The sequence below is a fragment of the Neoarius graeffei genome, chromosome 13 (genome assembly GCF_027579695.1).
Source record: "Neoarius graeffei isolate fNeoGra1 chromosome 13, fNeoGra1.pri, whole genome shotgun sequence".
NCBI classification, from domain to species: Eukaryota; Metazoa; Chordata; class Actinopteri; order Siluriformes; family Ariidae; genus Neoarius; species Neoarius graeffei.
The window spans coordinates 37,857,568-37,870,784 of record NC_083581.1 but is presented as its reverse complement, the minus strand read 5'-3'; the positions used below and the strand labels follow the sequence as shown (position 1 = coordinate 37,870,784).

General features: G+C 42.1%; 1 protein-coding gene across 1 annotated transcript in view; it reads right to left on the bottom strand.

Annotated features, from left to right (window-relative positions):
* Positions 1–2,754, bottom strand: part of prdm5 (PR domain containing 5) — a 151,932-nt gene extending 149,178 nt beyond the window's left edge. Inside the window, exons 1-2 of the mRNA XM_060936812.1 lie at positions 2,518–2,754; positions 691–774 (exon numbers count right to left, since the gene is read on the bottom strand). Of these exons, the coding sequence (XP_060792795.1) occupies positions 691–774; positions 2,518–2,616 (183 nt within the window). The 5' untranslated portion in view covers positions 2,617–2,754. The remainder of the gene's footprint in view (positions 1–690; positions 775–2,517) is intronic.
* Between the last annotated feature and the right edge of the window lie 10,463 nt (positions 2,755–13,217).

Genomic DNA, 13,217 nt, shown 5'->3' with positions numbered 1-13,217 from the left:
TGAGTTAAGAATGGTCCAACACATTGAAATGATCATGGTGAACTGTAAACTCCACAGAAGAAATGTGTGGTCGGGAAAAAATCTTGACTGAATATGATCAGAGATCACTTAAACACTGAGTGAAGTCGAATCTTAAAACATCGACAGTAGAACTCACGGCTATGTTTAATAATGAAAGTAAGAGCATTTCCACATGCACAGTGTAATGAAATCTCACAGGATTGGGACTAAACAGCTGCGTGGCCATAAGATAACACCTTGTCAGTGAGACTAATCAGGAGAAAAGGCTAGGGATCATAAAGATTGGATTCTGGAGCAATGGAAAAAGAGTCCAGACTGACCCTATTTCTGAGTGATGGGCGTATCAGGGTAAGAAGGGAAGCACATGAAGTGATGCATCCATTATACATAGTGTCCACTGTACAAGCCTCTGGAGGCAGTGGTATGATCTGGGCTTGCTTCAGTTGGTCAGGTCGAGGCTCAGAAAAGTCATGTGGCAATAAAATGAAGTCAGCTGACGACCTGAATGTACTGAATGACCAGGTTATCCCCATCATTTATTTTTCTTCCCTGAAAAAAACAATGTGTGCCATAATCAAAGCTAAAGGTGTTCCAACGAAATATTAAGAGTGCGCAACTTTTTGGCCAGGCAGCAATAAACACACATGTATTGTTTACAAGTCTAGCTACCTCCCACATCAACCTTGGGTCCATGCTGTCATCCAGATCACCAGGCATCCTCTTCTCGCCCGCGAATGGGCCGAACTTCTCTCCCTAAAACACACAGTGACAGAGTCTCCGAGTTACACACACTGGCTTTAATTTAATCCAGAAACAAAGAGCAGAACCCTTTTCGAACAAATTTCTGGTTTATGCTTTGAGGAATTACACACTGTAAAGAAATTATTTGTTGTTTTAACTTAAAAAATTTAGTTTAAAGTGCATATTCTGGACCAATTTCGTTGTTTTTTTATATATATGAAAGTATGTCCCTTTACACACTCATCCAGAATTCTGCACAAGGCCATCTGTCTACAGCAGAAAAAAATAAAATAACAAAAGGCGTCTGGAAAAATCCCAAGGGAGTCTGGAGCCAGATTCGTGACGTCACCTGCGGAAGCGCCAGCAGGCTGTGCGAGCTTTGCACGGTTTCAGTGCACAGCCTGTGTAGACCAAGCGCTCCCATTTCTCTCTCATTGTCCGGTCTTTTGGGAAACGATGAGTACTAATCCCATCAAGATTGGTGTTGCTACACCCTCCTACGATACATCTGTTAACCATTTTAATAATTACGTAATAATGTTGAAGAAATTTGCAGAAAACCACCAGGTCGTTTTCTCATAAACAAACCAGCGCTGACGTAGGATTCAGAGGGAGGCGTCCTGCACGCGACGTCACAAAAATCAATGTTTCCCGGGAAATCCAAATGCCAAGTTTTTTCAGAGGCGGACCAATTCGCCTCAAATGGCTTGATTTCAACTGAATTTTTCTGCAAGGTAAAAAACTTGCAGAGAATGCAAAATGTTACAGATATTTGACCAAAGTTTAATATAAAATAGGAGAATTACATTGATCTCACTCCTGAATTTACCCGTGATATGCACTTTAAGGGCTGCCTTAAAATTTTGAGTTCATTGAAATTCACATAGTAAGTTAAATTGTAATGAACTTACGAATATTAATTTCAGTGAACTCAAAATTTTAAGACAGCCCTTAAACTAACTTTATGAAGTTAAAACAACAAATCATTTTTTTTTCCACAGTGCATGATTGTTGAATGGCAATGTGAATTTAATTAAAGATTAATTGAATTTAAGGACAGTTTGCTTGTTGATTTATTGGATTATAATTTCACACATGGACATGTTTTAAGGGTCAAACTTTAAAACAAACCGTAAACAATTTATTGCTCTATGACACTGCTGCTTCTAAGAATTTAATTTTTAATTCCTAATATCCTCATTAAATTAATTTTTTAAAATAATAATAATAATAATAATAATAATAATAATAATAATACAAAACAACATTGTGTAACTTTTATAAAAAGAAAAAAATAAATAAATAATAATAATAATAATAATAATAATAATAATACAAAACAACATTGTGTAACTTTTATAAAAAGAAAAATAAATAAATAAATAATAATAATAATAATAATAATAATAAAGTGGCAGAGAACTTATAGAGGCAGGCTTTCAAATCGTGCCACACTGGGTCCCTAGTACACTAGGTGCGCGTGGGAAGCTCATTAGAATGTGGCCTAGGTAGCGCGCGTGTGGAGGGAGGACGGCTCGATTTGAGATGCAGCCTCGGTGAAAACGCTACCTCTGCTATATACGTGGCACCTCACTGTTCAGAAAAGTGAAAAGGCAAAAACTTGGCATGTGGACGAGATTAGACGACATGACATTAATAAACGCAACCGAAAGACTCGTTTGATGTAAAAAGTTCTCAGTTTTCTGTCAGTTTGTCTTCTTTCTTTTCTTGTTTTGTTCCCAAAAACGAACAAACCTTCTTGACCCGTCTCGCAGTGTACAGCCCGACTCCGTCCTGGACTTTGGAGGACTTCAGAGCGAACCTGTCTGGCACGTACATGCCCAGCATTGTCATTACTCTCACTTTTTACTCGTAAGAATGTCAATGTCCTGACAGAAAGCGAGTAAAGTGGTGAACTGCCTCTCTCTGTTTCTCTGCTCTTTCTGCTGCTACAGTGTTTCCCTCAGAATCTCGGCGCAGCTCGAGCGTCCATGTCGCTTTGCCTCGCTGTGATTGGTGGAAAGTTCGTAACCAAGGGCAACATGTTTTTCAACGAGGCGGAGCTTCCGTGGTGCCCACGTCACGTCGTGAGAACGCTGCATTCTGATTGGTGGAAAGTTTTCAACTCACCCTGCAACTGCACATTTTTTCCATTGAGCTGAAAGTGAAGATGCTCTGGAGTTCATGAGAGAGTCCTGTGTTTTAGGGTGAATTCAGATATATTCTGAACTTTTTTTTTGTAATTTTTTTACTCTTTCCACATTATCCATCCATTCATCCATCCATTAACTGTAGCCGCTTATCCTGTTCTACAGGGTCCAGGGGCGTAGTTGGGGGGGTCCTGAGGCGCCCGTGACCCCCTCTTTGTCGGACCATACATTTTTTCAACAGCCGCATAAGAATATTAGAAAAGCGGCCACTGTAATTTTTCTAACTTTTTTTTTTAACTAGATTGTCACTTGAAAGTGAAGATGCTCTGTAGAAGTTCATGAGAGAGTACTGTGTTTTAGGGTGAATTCAGATATATTCTGAACTCTTTTTTTTTTTTACTCTTTCCACATTATCCATCCATCCATCCATCCATCCATCCATTATCTGGAGCCGCTTATCCTGTTCTACAGGGTCCAGGGGCGTAGCTAGGGAGGGGTCCTGGGGCGTAGCTAGGGAGGGGTCCTGGGGTGCCCGTGACCCCCTCTTTGTCGGACCATACATTTTTTCAATAGCCGCGTAAGAATATTAGAAAAGTGCCCACTGTAATTTTTCTTTAAAAAAAAAAACTAGATTGTCACCTGAAAGTGAAGATGCTCTGTAGAAGTTCATGAGAGAGTCCTGTGTTTTAGGGTGAATTCAGATATATTCTGAACTTTTTTTTTGTAATTTTTTTACTCTTTCCACATTATCCATCCATTCATCCATCCATTAACTGTAGCCGCTTATCCTGTTCTACAGGGTCCAGGGGCGTAGTTGGGGGGGTCCTGAGGCGCCCGTGACCCCCTCTTTGTCGGACCATACATTTTTTCAACAGCCGCATAAGAATATTAGAAAAGCGGCCACTGTAATTTTTCTAACTTTTTTTTTTAACTAGATTGTCACTTGAAAGTGAAGATGCTCTGTAGAAGTTCATGAGAGAGTACTGTGTTTTAGGGTGAATTCAGATATATTCTGAACTCTTTTTTTTTTTTACTCTTTCCACATTATCCATCCATCCATCCATCCATCCATCCATTATCTGGAGCCGCTTATCCTGTTCTACAGGGTCCAGGGGCGTAGCTAGGGAGGGGTCCTGGGGCGTAGCTAGGGAGGGGTCCTGGGGTGCCCGTGACCCCCTCTTTGTCGGACCATACATTTTTTCAATAGCCGCGTAAGAATATTAGAAAAGTGCCCACTGTAATTTTTCTTTAAAAAAAAAAACTAGATTGTCACCTGAAAGTGAAGATGCTCTGTAGAAGTTCATGAGAGAGTCCTGTGTTTTAGGGTGAATTCAGATATATTCTGAACTTTTTTTTTGTAATTTTTTTACTCTTTCCACATTATCCATCCATTCATCCATCCATTAACTGTAGCCGCTTATCCTGTTCTACAGGGTCCAGGGGCGTAGTTGGGGGGTCCTGGGGTGCCCGTGACCCCCTCTTTGTCGGACCATACATTTTTTCAATAGCCGCATAAGAATATTAGAAAAGCGGCCACTGTAATTTTTCTAACTTTTTTTTTTAACTAGATTGTCACCTGAAAGTGAAGATGCTCTGTAGAAGTTCATGAGAGAGTACTGTGTTTTAGGGTGAATTCAGATATATTCTGAACTCTTTTTTTTTTTTACTCTTTCCACATTATCCATCCATCCATCCATCCATTATCTGGAGCCGCTTATCCTGTTCTACAGGGTCCAGGGGCGTAGCTAGGGAGGGGTCCTGGGGCGTAGCTAGGGAGGGGTCCTGGGGTGCCCGTGACCCCCTCTTTGTCGGACCATACATTTTTTCAATAGCTGCGTAAGAATATTAGAAAAGCGCCCACTGTAATTTTTCTTTAAAAAAAAAGTAGATTGTCACCTGAAAGTGAAGATGCTCTGTAGAAGTTCATGAGAGAGTACTGTGTTTTAGGGTGAAATCAGATATATTCTGAACTTTTTTTTGTAATTTTTTTTACTCTTTCCACATTATCCATCCATCCATCATCTGTAGCCGCTTATCCTGTTCTACAGGGTCCAGGGGCGTAGCTAGGGAGGGGTCCAGGGGTGTAGCTAGGGAGGGGTCCAGGGGTGTAGCTAGGGAGGGGTCCAGGGGCGTAGCTAGGGAGGGGTCCAGGGGCATAGCTCGGGAGGGGTCCTGGGGTGCCCGTGACCCCCTCTTTGTCGGACCATACATTTTTTCAATAGCCGCGTAAGAATATTAGAAAAGCGCCCACTGTAATTTTTCTAACATTTAAAAAAAAAAAAACTAGATTGTCACCTGAAAGTGAAGATGCTCTGTAGAAGTTCATGAAAGAGTACAGTGTTTTAGGGTGAATTCAGATATATTCTGAACTCTTTTTTTTTCTTTTTTACTTTTTCCACATTATCCATCCATCCATTATCTGTAGCCGCTTATCCTGTTCTACAGGGTGGCGTAGCTGGAGGGGTCCTGAGGTGCCCGTGACCCCCTCTTTGTTGGACCATTCATTTTTTCAACAGCCGCGTAAGAATATTAGAAAAGCGGCCACTGTAATTTTTCTAACATTTTTTTTAAACTAAATTGTCACCTGAAAGTGAAGATGCTCTGTAGAAGTTCATGAGAGAGTACTGTGTTTTAGGGTGAATTCAGATATATTCTGAACTCATCTCATCTCATCATCTCTCACCGCTTTATCCTGTCCTACAGGGTCGCAGGCAAGCTGGAGCCTATCCCAGCTGACTACGGGCGAAAGGCGGGGTACACCCTGGACAAGTCGCCAGGTCATCACAGGGCTGACACATAGACACAGACAACCATTCACACTCACATTCACACCTACGGTCAATTTAGAGTCACCAGTTAACCTAACCTGCATGTCTTTGGACTGTGGAGGAAACCGGAGCACCCGGAGGAAACCCATGCAGACACGGGGAGAACATGCAAACTCCACACAGAAAGGCCCTCGCCGGCCACGGGGCTCGAACCCAGACCTTCTTGCTGTGAGACGACAGTGCTAACCACTACACCACCATGCCGCCTATTCTGAACTCTTTTTTTTTTTTTTTTTACTCTTTCCACATGATCCATCCATCCATCATCTGTAGCCGCTTATCCTGTTCTACAGGGTCCAGGGGCATAGCTGGGGGGGGGTCCTGGGGTGCCTGTGACCCCCTCTTTGTCGGACCATACATTTTTTCAATAGCCGCGTAAGAATATTAGAAAAGCGGCCACTGTAATTTTTCTAACATTTTTTTTTAAACTAGATTGTCACCTGAAAGTGAAGATGCTCTGTAGAAGTTCATGAGAGAGTACTGTGTTTTAGGGTGAATTCAGATATATTCTGAACTTTTTTTTTACTCTTTCCACATTATCCATCCATCCATCCATCCATCCATCCATCCATCCATCCATCCATCATCTGTAGCAGCTTTTCTACAGGATCCAGGGGCGTAGCTAGGGAGGGGTCCAGGGGCGTAGCTGGGGGGTACTGGGGTGCCCGTGACCCCCCCCCCCCCCCCCCCCTTTGTCGGACCATACATTTTTTCAATAGCCACATAAGAATATTACAAAAGCGGCCACTGTAATTTTTCTAATATTTTTTTTTAAACTAGATTGTCACCTCGGCCTCATTAGGGTTTCTATAACCTTGTATGGACTTCCTGTGGTTTGGGCGCGAAAATCCAGTTCTGCGCAAGTGCAACATGATCGCACTAGAAAGCATGGTCAAGCTGCCACTGTAGCTGCAGTCTTTTTAGTTGCAAATTACGAGTATTTCCTCTTGTGTTTTTAATTCGCCTTGTCAAAACAAGCAAAACTTTCCTCCTCCTTTTGACGTGAAGAGAGGTAAGCAATTCATTACATTTTTTCTTTCCATCAAAGTTGCATTTTGTGGCTTCGAAGCTAAGTTTGAGTGTGCCGTTTCTAGAACACAACATCAAGAAAACGTAGAAGAATACATGATGGCAGAGCGATCGACATTGACAAGATCATTGACATCTTTGCCATTCGTCATTCACGATGACTTTTACTTAGAAACATTTTGGCCGATGAGCAGTAAGACAAGAATAGAGAGATCTGCTTCGGTTGACCAGGGTAAGATTTATAATTGCACTAGTTTATAACTAGTTTATAACTGTTTAGATGAAAGAATGATGCAAACAGTGCCATAATGTATTCTTCCATGCTATCCATACACTGCCAGATAAAGGTGATTTGGCCTAATCATTGTCCGATATCTCAACAGCTCGCAACATGAGATGAAAGAATGATGCAAAGACCGCGTTATTTTCTCAAATGTATTCAATGTATTTTTTCATTTACAAACCTGCAGGTATGTACTCAGGCTGCCAGTCAGTGTGTGACACCCCCACCCCCATTTGAAAAATCCTAGCTACGCCCCTGGGGTTGCAGGCAAGCTGGAGCCTATCCCAGCTGACTACGGGCGAAAGGCGGGGTACACCCTGGACAAGTCGCCAGGTCATCACAGGGCTGACACATAGACACAGACAACCATTCACACTCACATTCACACCTACGGTCAATTTAGAGTCACCAGTTAACCTAACCTGCATGTCTTTGGACTGTGGGGGAAACCGGAGCACCCGGAGGAAACCCACGCGGACACGGGGAGAACATGCAAACTCCGCACAGAAAGGCCCTCGCCGGCCCTGGGGCTCGAACCCCGACCTTCTTGCTATGAGGCGACAGCGCTAACCACTACACCACCGTGCCGCCCATACATACATATATATATATATATATATATATATATATATATATATATATATATACAGTGCTCAGCGTAAATGAGTACACCCCCTTTGAAAAGTAACATTTGAAACAATATCTCAATGAACACAAACAATTTCCAAAATATTGAAAAGACAAAGTTTAATATAACATCTGTTTTACTTATAACATGAAAGTAAGGTTAATAATATAAACTTAGATTACACATTTTTCAGTTTTACTCAAATTAGTTTGGTGCAAAAATGAGTACACCCCACAACAAAAACTACTACATCTAGTACTTTGTATGGCCTCCATGATTTTTAATGACAGCACCAAGTCTTCTAGGCATGGAATGAACAAGTTGGCGACATTTTGCAACATCAATCTTTTTTCCATTCTTCAACAATGACCTCTTTTAGTGACTGGATGCTGGATGGAGAGTGATGCTCAACTGGTCTCTTCAGAATTCCCCATAGGTGTTCGATTGGGTTCAGATCAGGAGACATACTTGGCCACTGAATCACTTTCACCCTGTCCTTCTTCAGAAATCCAACAGTGGCTTAGATGTGTGTTTAGGATCATTGTCATGTTGGAAAAGTGCACGACGACCAAGGGCACCGAGTGATGGTAGCATCTTCTCTTTCAGTATAGAGCAATACATCTGTGAATTCATGATGCCATCAATGAAATGCAGCTCCCCGACACCAGCAGCACTCATGCAGCCCCACATAAGGACACTGCCACCACCATGTTTCACTGTAGGCACCAGGCATTTTTCTTTGTATTCCTCACCTTTGCGACGCCATACAGTTTTGAAGCCATCAATTCCAAAAACATTTATCTTGGTCTCATCACTCCAGAGTATAGAGTCCCAGTAGTCTTCATCTTTGTCAGCATGGGCCCTGGCAAACTCTAGGTGGGCTTTTTTGTGCCTGGGCTTTAGGAGAGGCTTCTTTCGTGGACGGCATCCATGCATGCCATTCCTCTGCAGTGTACGCCGTATTGTGTCACGGGAAAAAGTCGCCCCAGTTTGGCTTTCTACTTCTTTAGATAACTGCAGTGAACTTGCATGCCGATTTTCTGCAACCCTTCTCATCAGAAGACGCTCCTGTCAAGGTGTTAACTTCCGTGGATGACCTGGACGTCTCTGTGAGATGGTTGCAGTTCCATCTTTCTTAAATTTTTGTACCACTTTTGCTACAGTATTCTGACTGATAAGAAAAGCTTTGCTGATCTTCTTGTAGCCTTCACCTTTGTGGTGTAAAGAAATTATTTTCTTTGGGGAATTCTGAAGAGACAAGTTGAGCATCACTCTCCATCCAGTCACTAAAAGAGGTCATTGTTGAAGAATGGAAAAAGATTGATGTTGCAAAATGTCGCCAACTTGTTCATTCCATGGCTAGAAGACTTGGTGCTGTCATTAAAAATCATGGAGGCCATACAAAGTACTAGATGTAGTAGTTTTTGTTGTGGGGTGTACTCATTTTTGCACCACCCTAATTTGAGTAAAACTGAAAAATGTGTAATCTAAGTTTATATTATTAACCTTACTTTCACGTTATAAGTTAAACAGATGTTATATTAAACCTTGTCTTTTCAACATTTTGGAAATTGTTTGTGTTCATTGAGATATTGTTTAAAATGTTACTTTTCAAAGGGGGTGTACTCATTTACGCTGAGCACTGATATATACAGTACACACAGGCATTTAGTCGACACGCCAAACCAGAGCAACATACAACATATCCAGAGCAGCCTGGGGAGCAATAGCCCCCAAACATAAGTACGTCATCACTTATTTATCGCAATGCATTATGGGGGATCGCCAGGGTCGGTAGCTGCGCTATATAGCGGATGTTAGATTAATTTTACGTGAGAGCGATGTGAGGAGTGATTTTGCTGTGCTCTGTCGTGGAAGACAATGAAATTGGTGATTTAAAGAGGTGGATAACATGTCGAGGGTTTACAGCAGGAAAATCTCATCTCATCTCATTATCTCTCGCCGCTTTATCCTGTTCCACAGGGTCGCAGGCAAGCTGGAGCCTATCCCAGCTGACTACGGGCGAAAGGCGGGGTACACCCTGGACAAGTCGCCAGGTCATCACAGGGCTGACACATAGACACAGACAACCATTCACACTCACATTCACACCTACGGTCAATTTAGAGTCACCAGTTAACCTAACCTGCATGTCTTTGGACTGTGGGGGAAACCGGAGCACCCGGAGGAAACCCACGCGGACACGGGGAAAACATGCAAACTCCGCACAGAAAGGCCCTCGCCGGCCACGGGGCTCGAACCCGGACCTTCTTGCTGTGAGGCGACAGCGCTAACCACTACACCACCGTGCCGCCCAGCAGGAAAATCTGAATCTAAATCAAGCTTGGTGAGAAGGTAAGACATAAGTGGCAAGAATTCGTACAACCTAGAGATTGGCCGAGTCTACCACACTGTACAACAACAACATCAAATCTCAGAATGTCTTATCAAAACATTAATAAATGAGTGATTAGTTAAATAAAACTTGATATCAGGAAACATTACAAAAAAAAACCTTTAGAAACCCGCTGATCTGCTGTGTCATGTTCAGTATAAATGCATTTACTTCAATAAATGTTGCTAGTGAGGTACACTGAACATTATACACACCCAAAAGAGAACCCTTCGCGGTTTGGGAGTTTTATCGGACCGACAGGCTCGTTCAGCTGCCGAGTGCTTCGGTACATCGAGAGGCAAAGGCTGAAGAATGCTTCTGTGTTTTACAGGCTTTGAAATATCGCTAGTTTCAGACGATGAACAGTGTCGATTGTTATAATCATCTATAACCGAAGGCCATTCGACAGACCATGGAAATATTGCTGGGTCACAGTTTAAGTACGTCTTTTTCCCACCAGAGAAATGTAAGCTACAAACACTTGTCCGTTTCGATTCAGTTCACAGGTTTTCATTGTGAATTAAACTTATCCATTTCTTTCTTCTCCTCGACTGGCAGCTGATAAAAGCTCAAATTAGGAGTTCTCTTTGTTGTGGAGACACAGTAAGGCACACAGCAATTCACTTTAGGCCGCATGGTTAAAACCGGTTAGACAGAACAATGCAGTGTTTAACAAAGGCGAAAGTAAACAATACCTGAACCCGGATATTGCTCATAATGTACTGCGGTAAACATGCGATGGCATAGTCATGGGTAAGGGTTATTGGGTGTTAGGTGCTTTGCTCAAGGGCACTTCAGCCATTTCTGCTGGTCCAGGGAATCAAACCAGCAGCCTTTTGGTCCCAAAGATGCTTCTCTAACCATTAAGCTATGGCTTCCCACACACCCCAGCTTGGAATTTCACTCAAAGTAAAATTAATTTTGGATGGCACTGACAATGTTGCTTTCTTCTTCTTCATTGCACAGCCAGTAAGGGCTATAGGGGCACCACTGATGACATTTTAACAGTCCATCATTGATGTGTCAAGGGCATTTAAACTTGGCAGAGCCCATCCCTGTCCAAGCTTGATCAATGGCTAATTTAGAGTAGCCAATCAGCCGAACTGCCAGTCTTTGGACTGTGGGGGAAACCGGAGCACCCGGAGAAAACCCACATATGCCCCTTTTCCACCAAAACAGTTCCAGGGCTGGTTCGGGGCCAGTGCTTAATTTGGAACCGGGTTTTCTGTTTCCACTGACAAAGAACTGGCTCTGGGGCCAGAAAAACCGGTTCCAGGCTAGCACCAACTCTCTGCTGGGCCAGAGGAAAGAACCGCTTACGGCAGCGGGGGGGCGGAGTTGTTAAGACCAACAACAATAACAAGACCGCGAAAGATCGCCATTTTTAAGCGACGAGAAGCAGCAGCTGTACAAACGCGAAGTCATCCATTATTATTATTGTTGTTGTTGTTGCTGCTGCTGCTTCTTCCGCGTTGTTTTTGCTTCAATATTCGCGCCAAGGTTTATGCAAACGTAACGATGTAACTGACGTATACAGTGACGTAATGACGTGGCTTCCCTTAGCACCGCGAGCTATGGAAAAGCAAACTGGTTCTCAGCTGGCTTGCAAGTTGAATGAGTTGTGAACCAGCACTGGCCCCAAACCAGCCCTGGAACTGATTTGGTGGTAAAGGGGTAACAGACACGGGGAGAACATGCAAACTCTACACAGAAAGGCCCCCGTCGGCCGCTGGGCTTGAACCCAGAACATTCTTGTTGCGAGGTGACCGTGCTAACCACCATGCTACTCAATGTTACTTTATAACATGTTAATTATTATGATTCATAAGCAAGTCTTTAGGGGTCAACTTTACGTTTAACCACTCAACTTCATCAAGAAACATTTAGCTTGAGAGAATGCAAGTTTACAGTTTTTCATCAGTGACATTTTTTTAACGATTAACTGTTTTCCAAAACTTCACCAACATGTGTTTTAACACCCAGCCGATGCAATTCACGGCAACCATAATTCATTAACATGCTTTGTCTCCAACTTTTGTGTGTTACATTTTAGATGTGAACTGGGGCGGTATTTAGGCCACGTATCCCAAAGGAATGGACAAGAAAAGTCACAGACAACCATGGACACGAGGAATTAGAAACACATCAAACAAGCTCTAGATGTGTCACACTCTGACATTTGCATCTATCTTTATTCACTTGGCATCTCAAGCAACTTAAAATGTGAAGCCAAATATAATTTATTAAGCTGACGATCAGAAGATGAACAGCAAAACATGATGTTCAGAGCAGGTGGCAGAAGTCAGAAAGGTGATAAAGTCAGAACGTATCAAATCAAAATGAACAAACACAGATGGCATTTTGTTGAACTCTCTCAGTCATCCACCTTCTAAAAACAGAGCTTTTATGCTGTATATCTGAAATTCTATATGAAACACACACCTCACTTTTCCTAGTTCTCCCAGTACTCTACTTGATGATATCCTTGAAATTCATTTCTACACAAAAGATACCATACGATCTATTTACCAGTTATTCCATGAAATTGAGTCGTAGGTGAACTGATAGCCGACGAGACGTGTAGCACCGAATTGGCTATAAGTCATGTACGATGAGATTGAGTGGAATAACTGTTCTATCCACACTCACTGGATTTTGAGAAACAGCATTTTTATTTTTATTTTTTGCAAATTCAATAAATAAAAACTTTATACAAAACATCTGAGAAAATCATTTCTGCTTAGAATGTAAACAAACTGGCGAAATGACAGTAGCAATTTGTGAAAAATGCTATCATAATTCTTGAAAAATTAAAAAAGATACGTTCTCAGCATCAAATACTTTCATTCCATTATTTGTTGTTGGGTTTTGGGTTTTTTTTTGTATTTTTTGGGGTTTTGTTTTCAAGTAGAGCTTTTATTTCGTCCTCGGTTGGTTCAGCAACATGCTCCGCCATTTTGTTTTTCTCGACTCATGGTATATGAGCTGATATCCTAATAGTAGAGTAGCAAATCAAAGCACACTATTGTTCATATCCAGTGAATGTGGATAGAATATATAAAGGATATTACACGTTCACGAGAAGATATGAAGTTTATCTTCGACTGCTGAATGTATATATCACGTTAGTGAAGTGAACAAG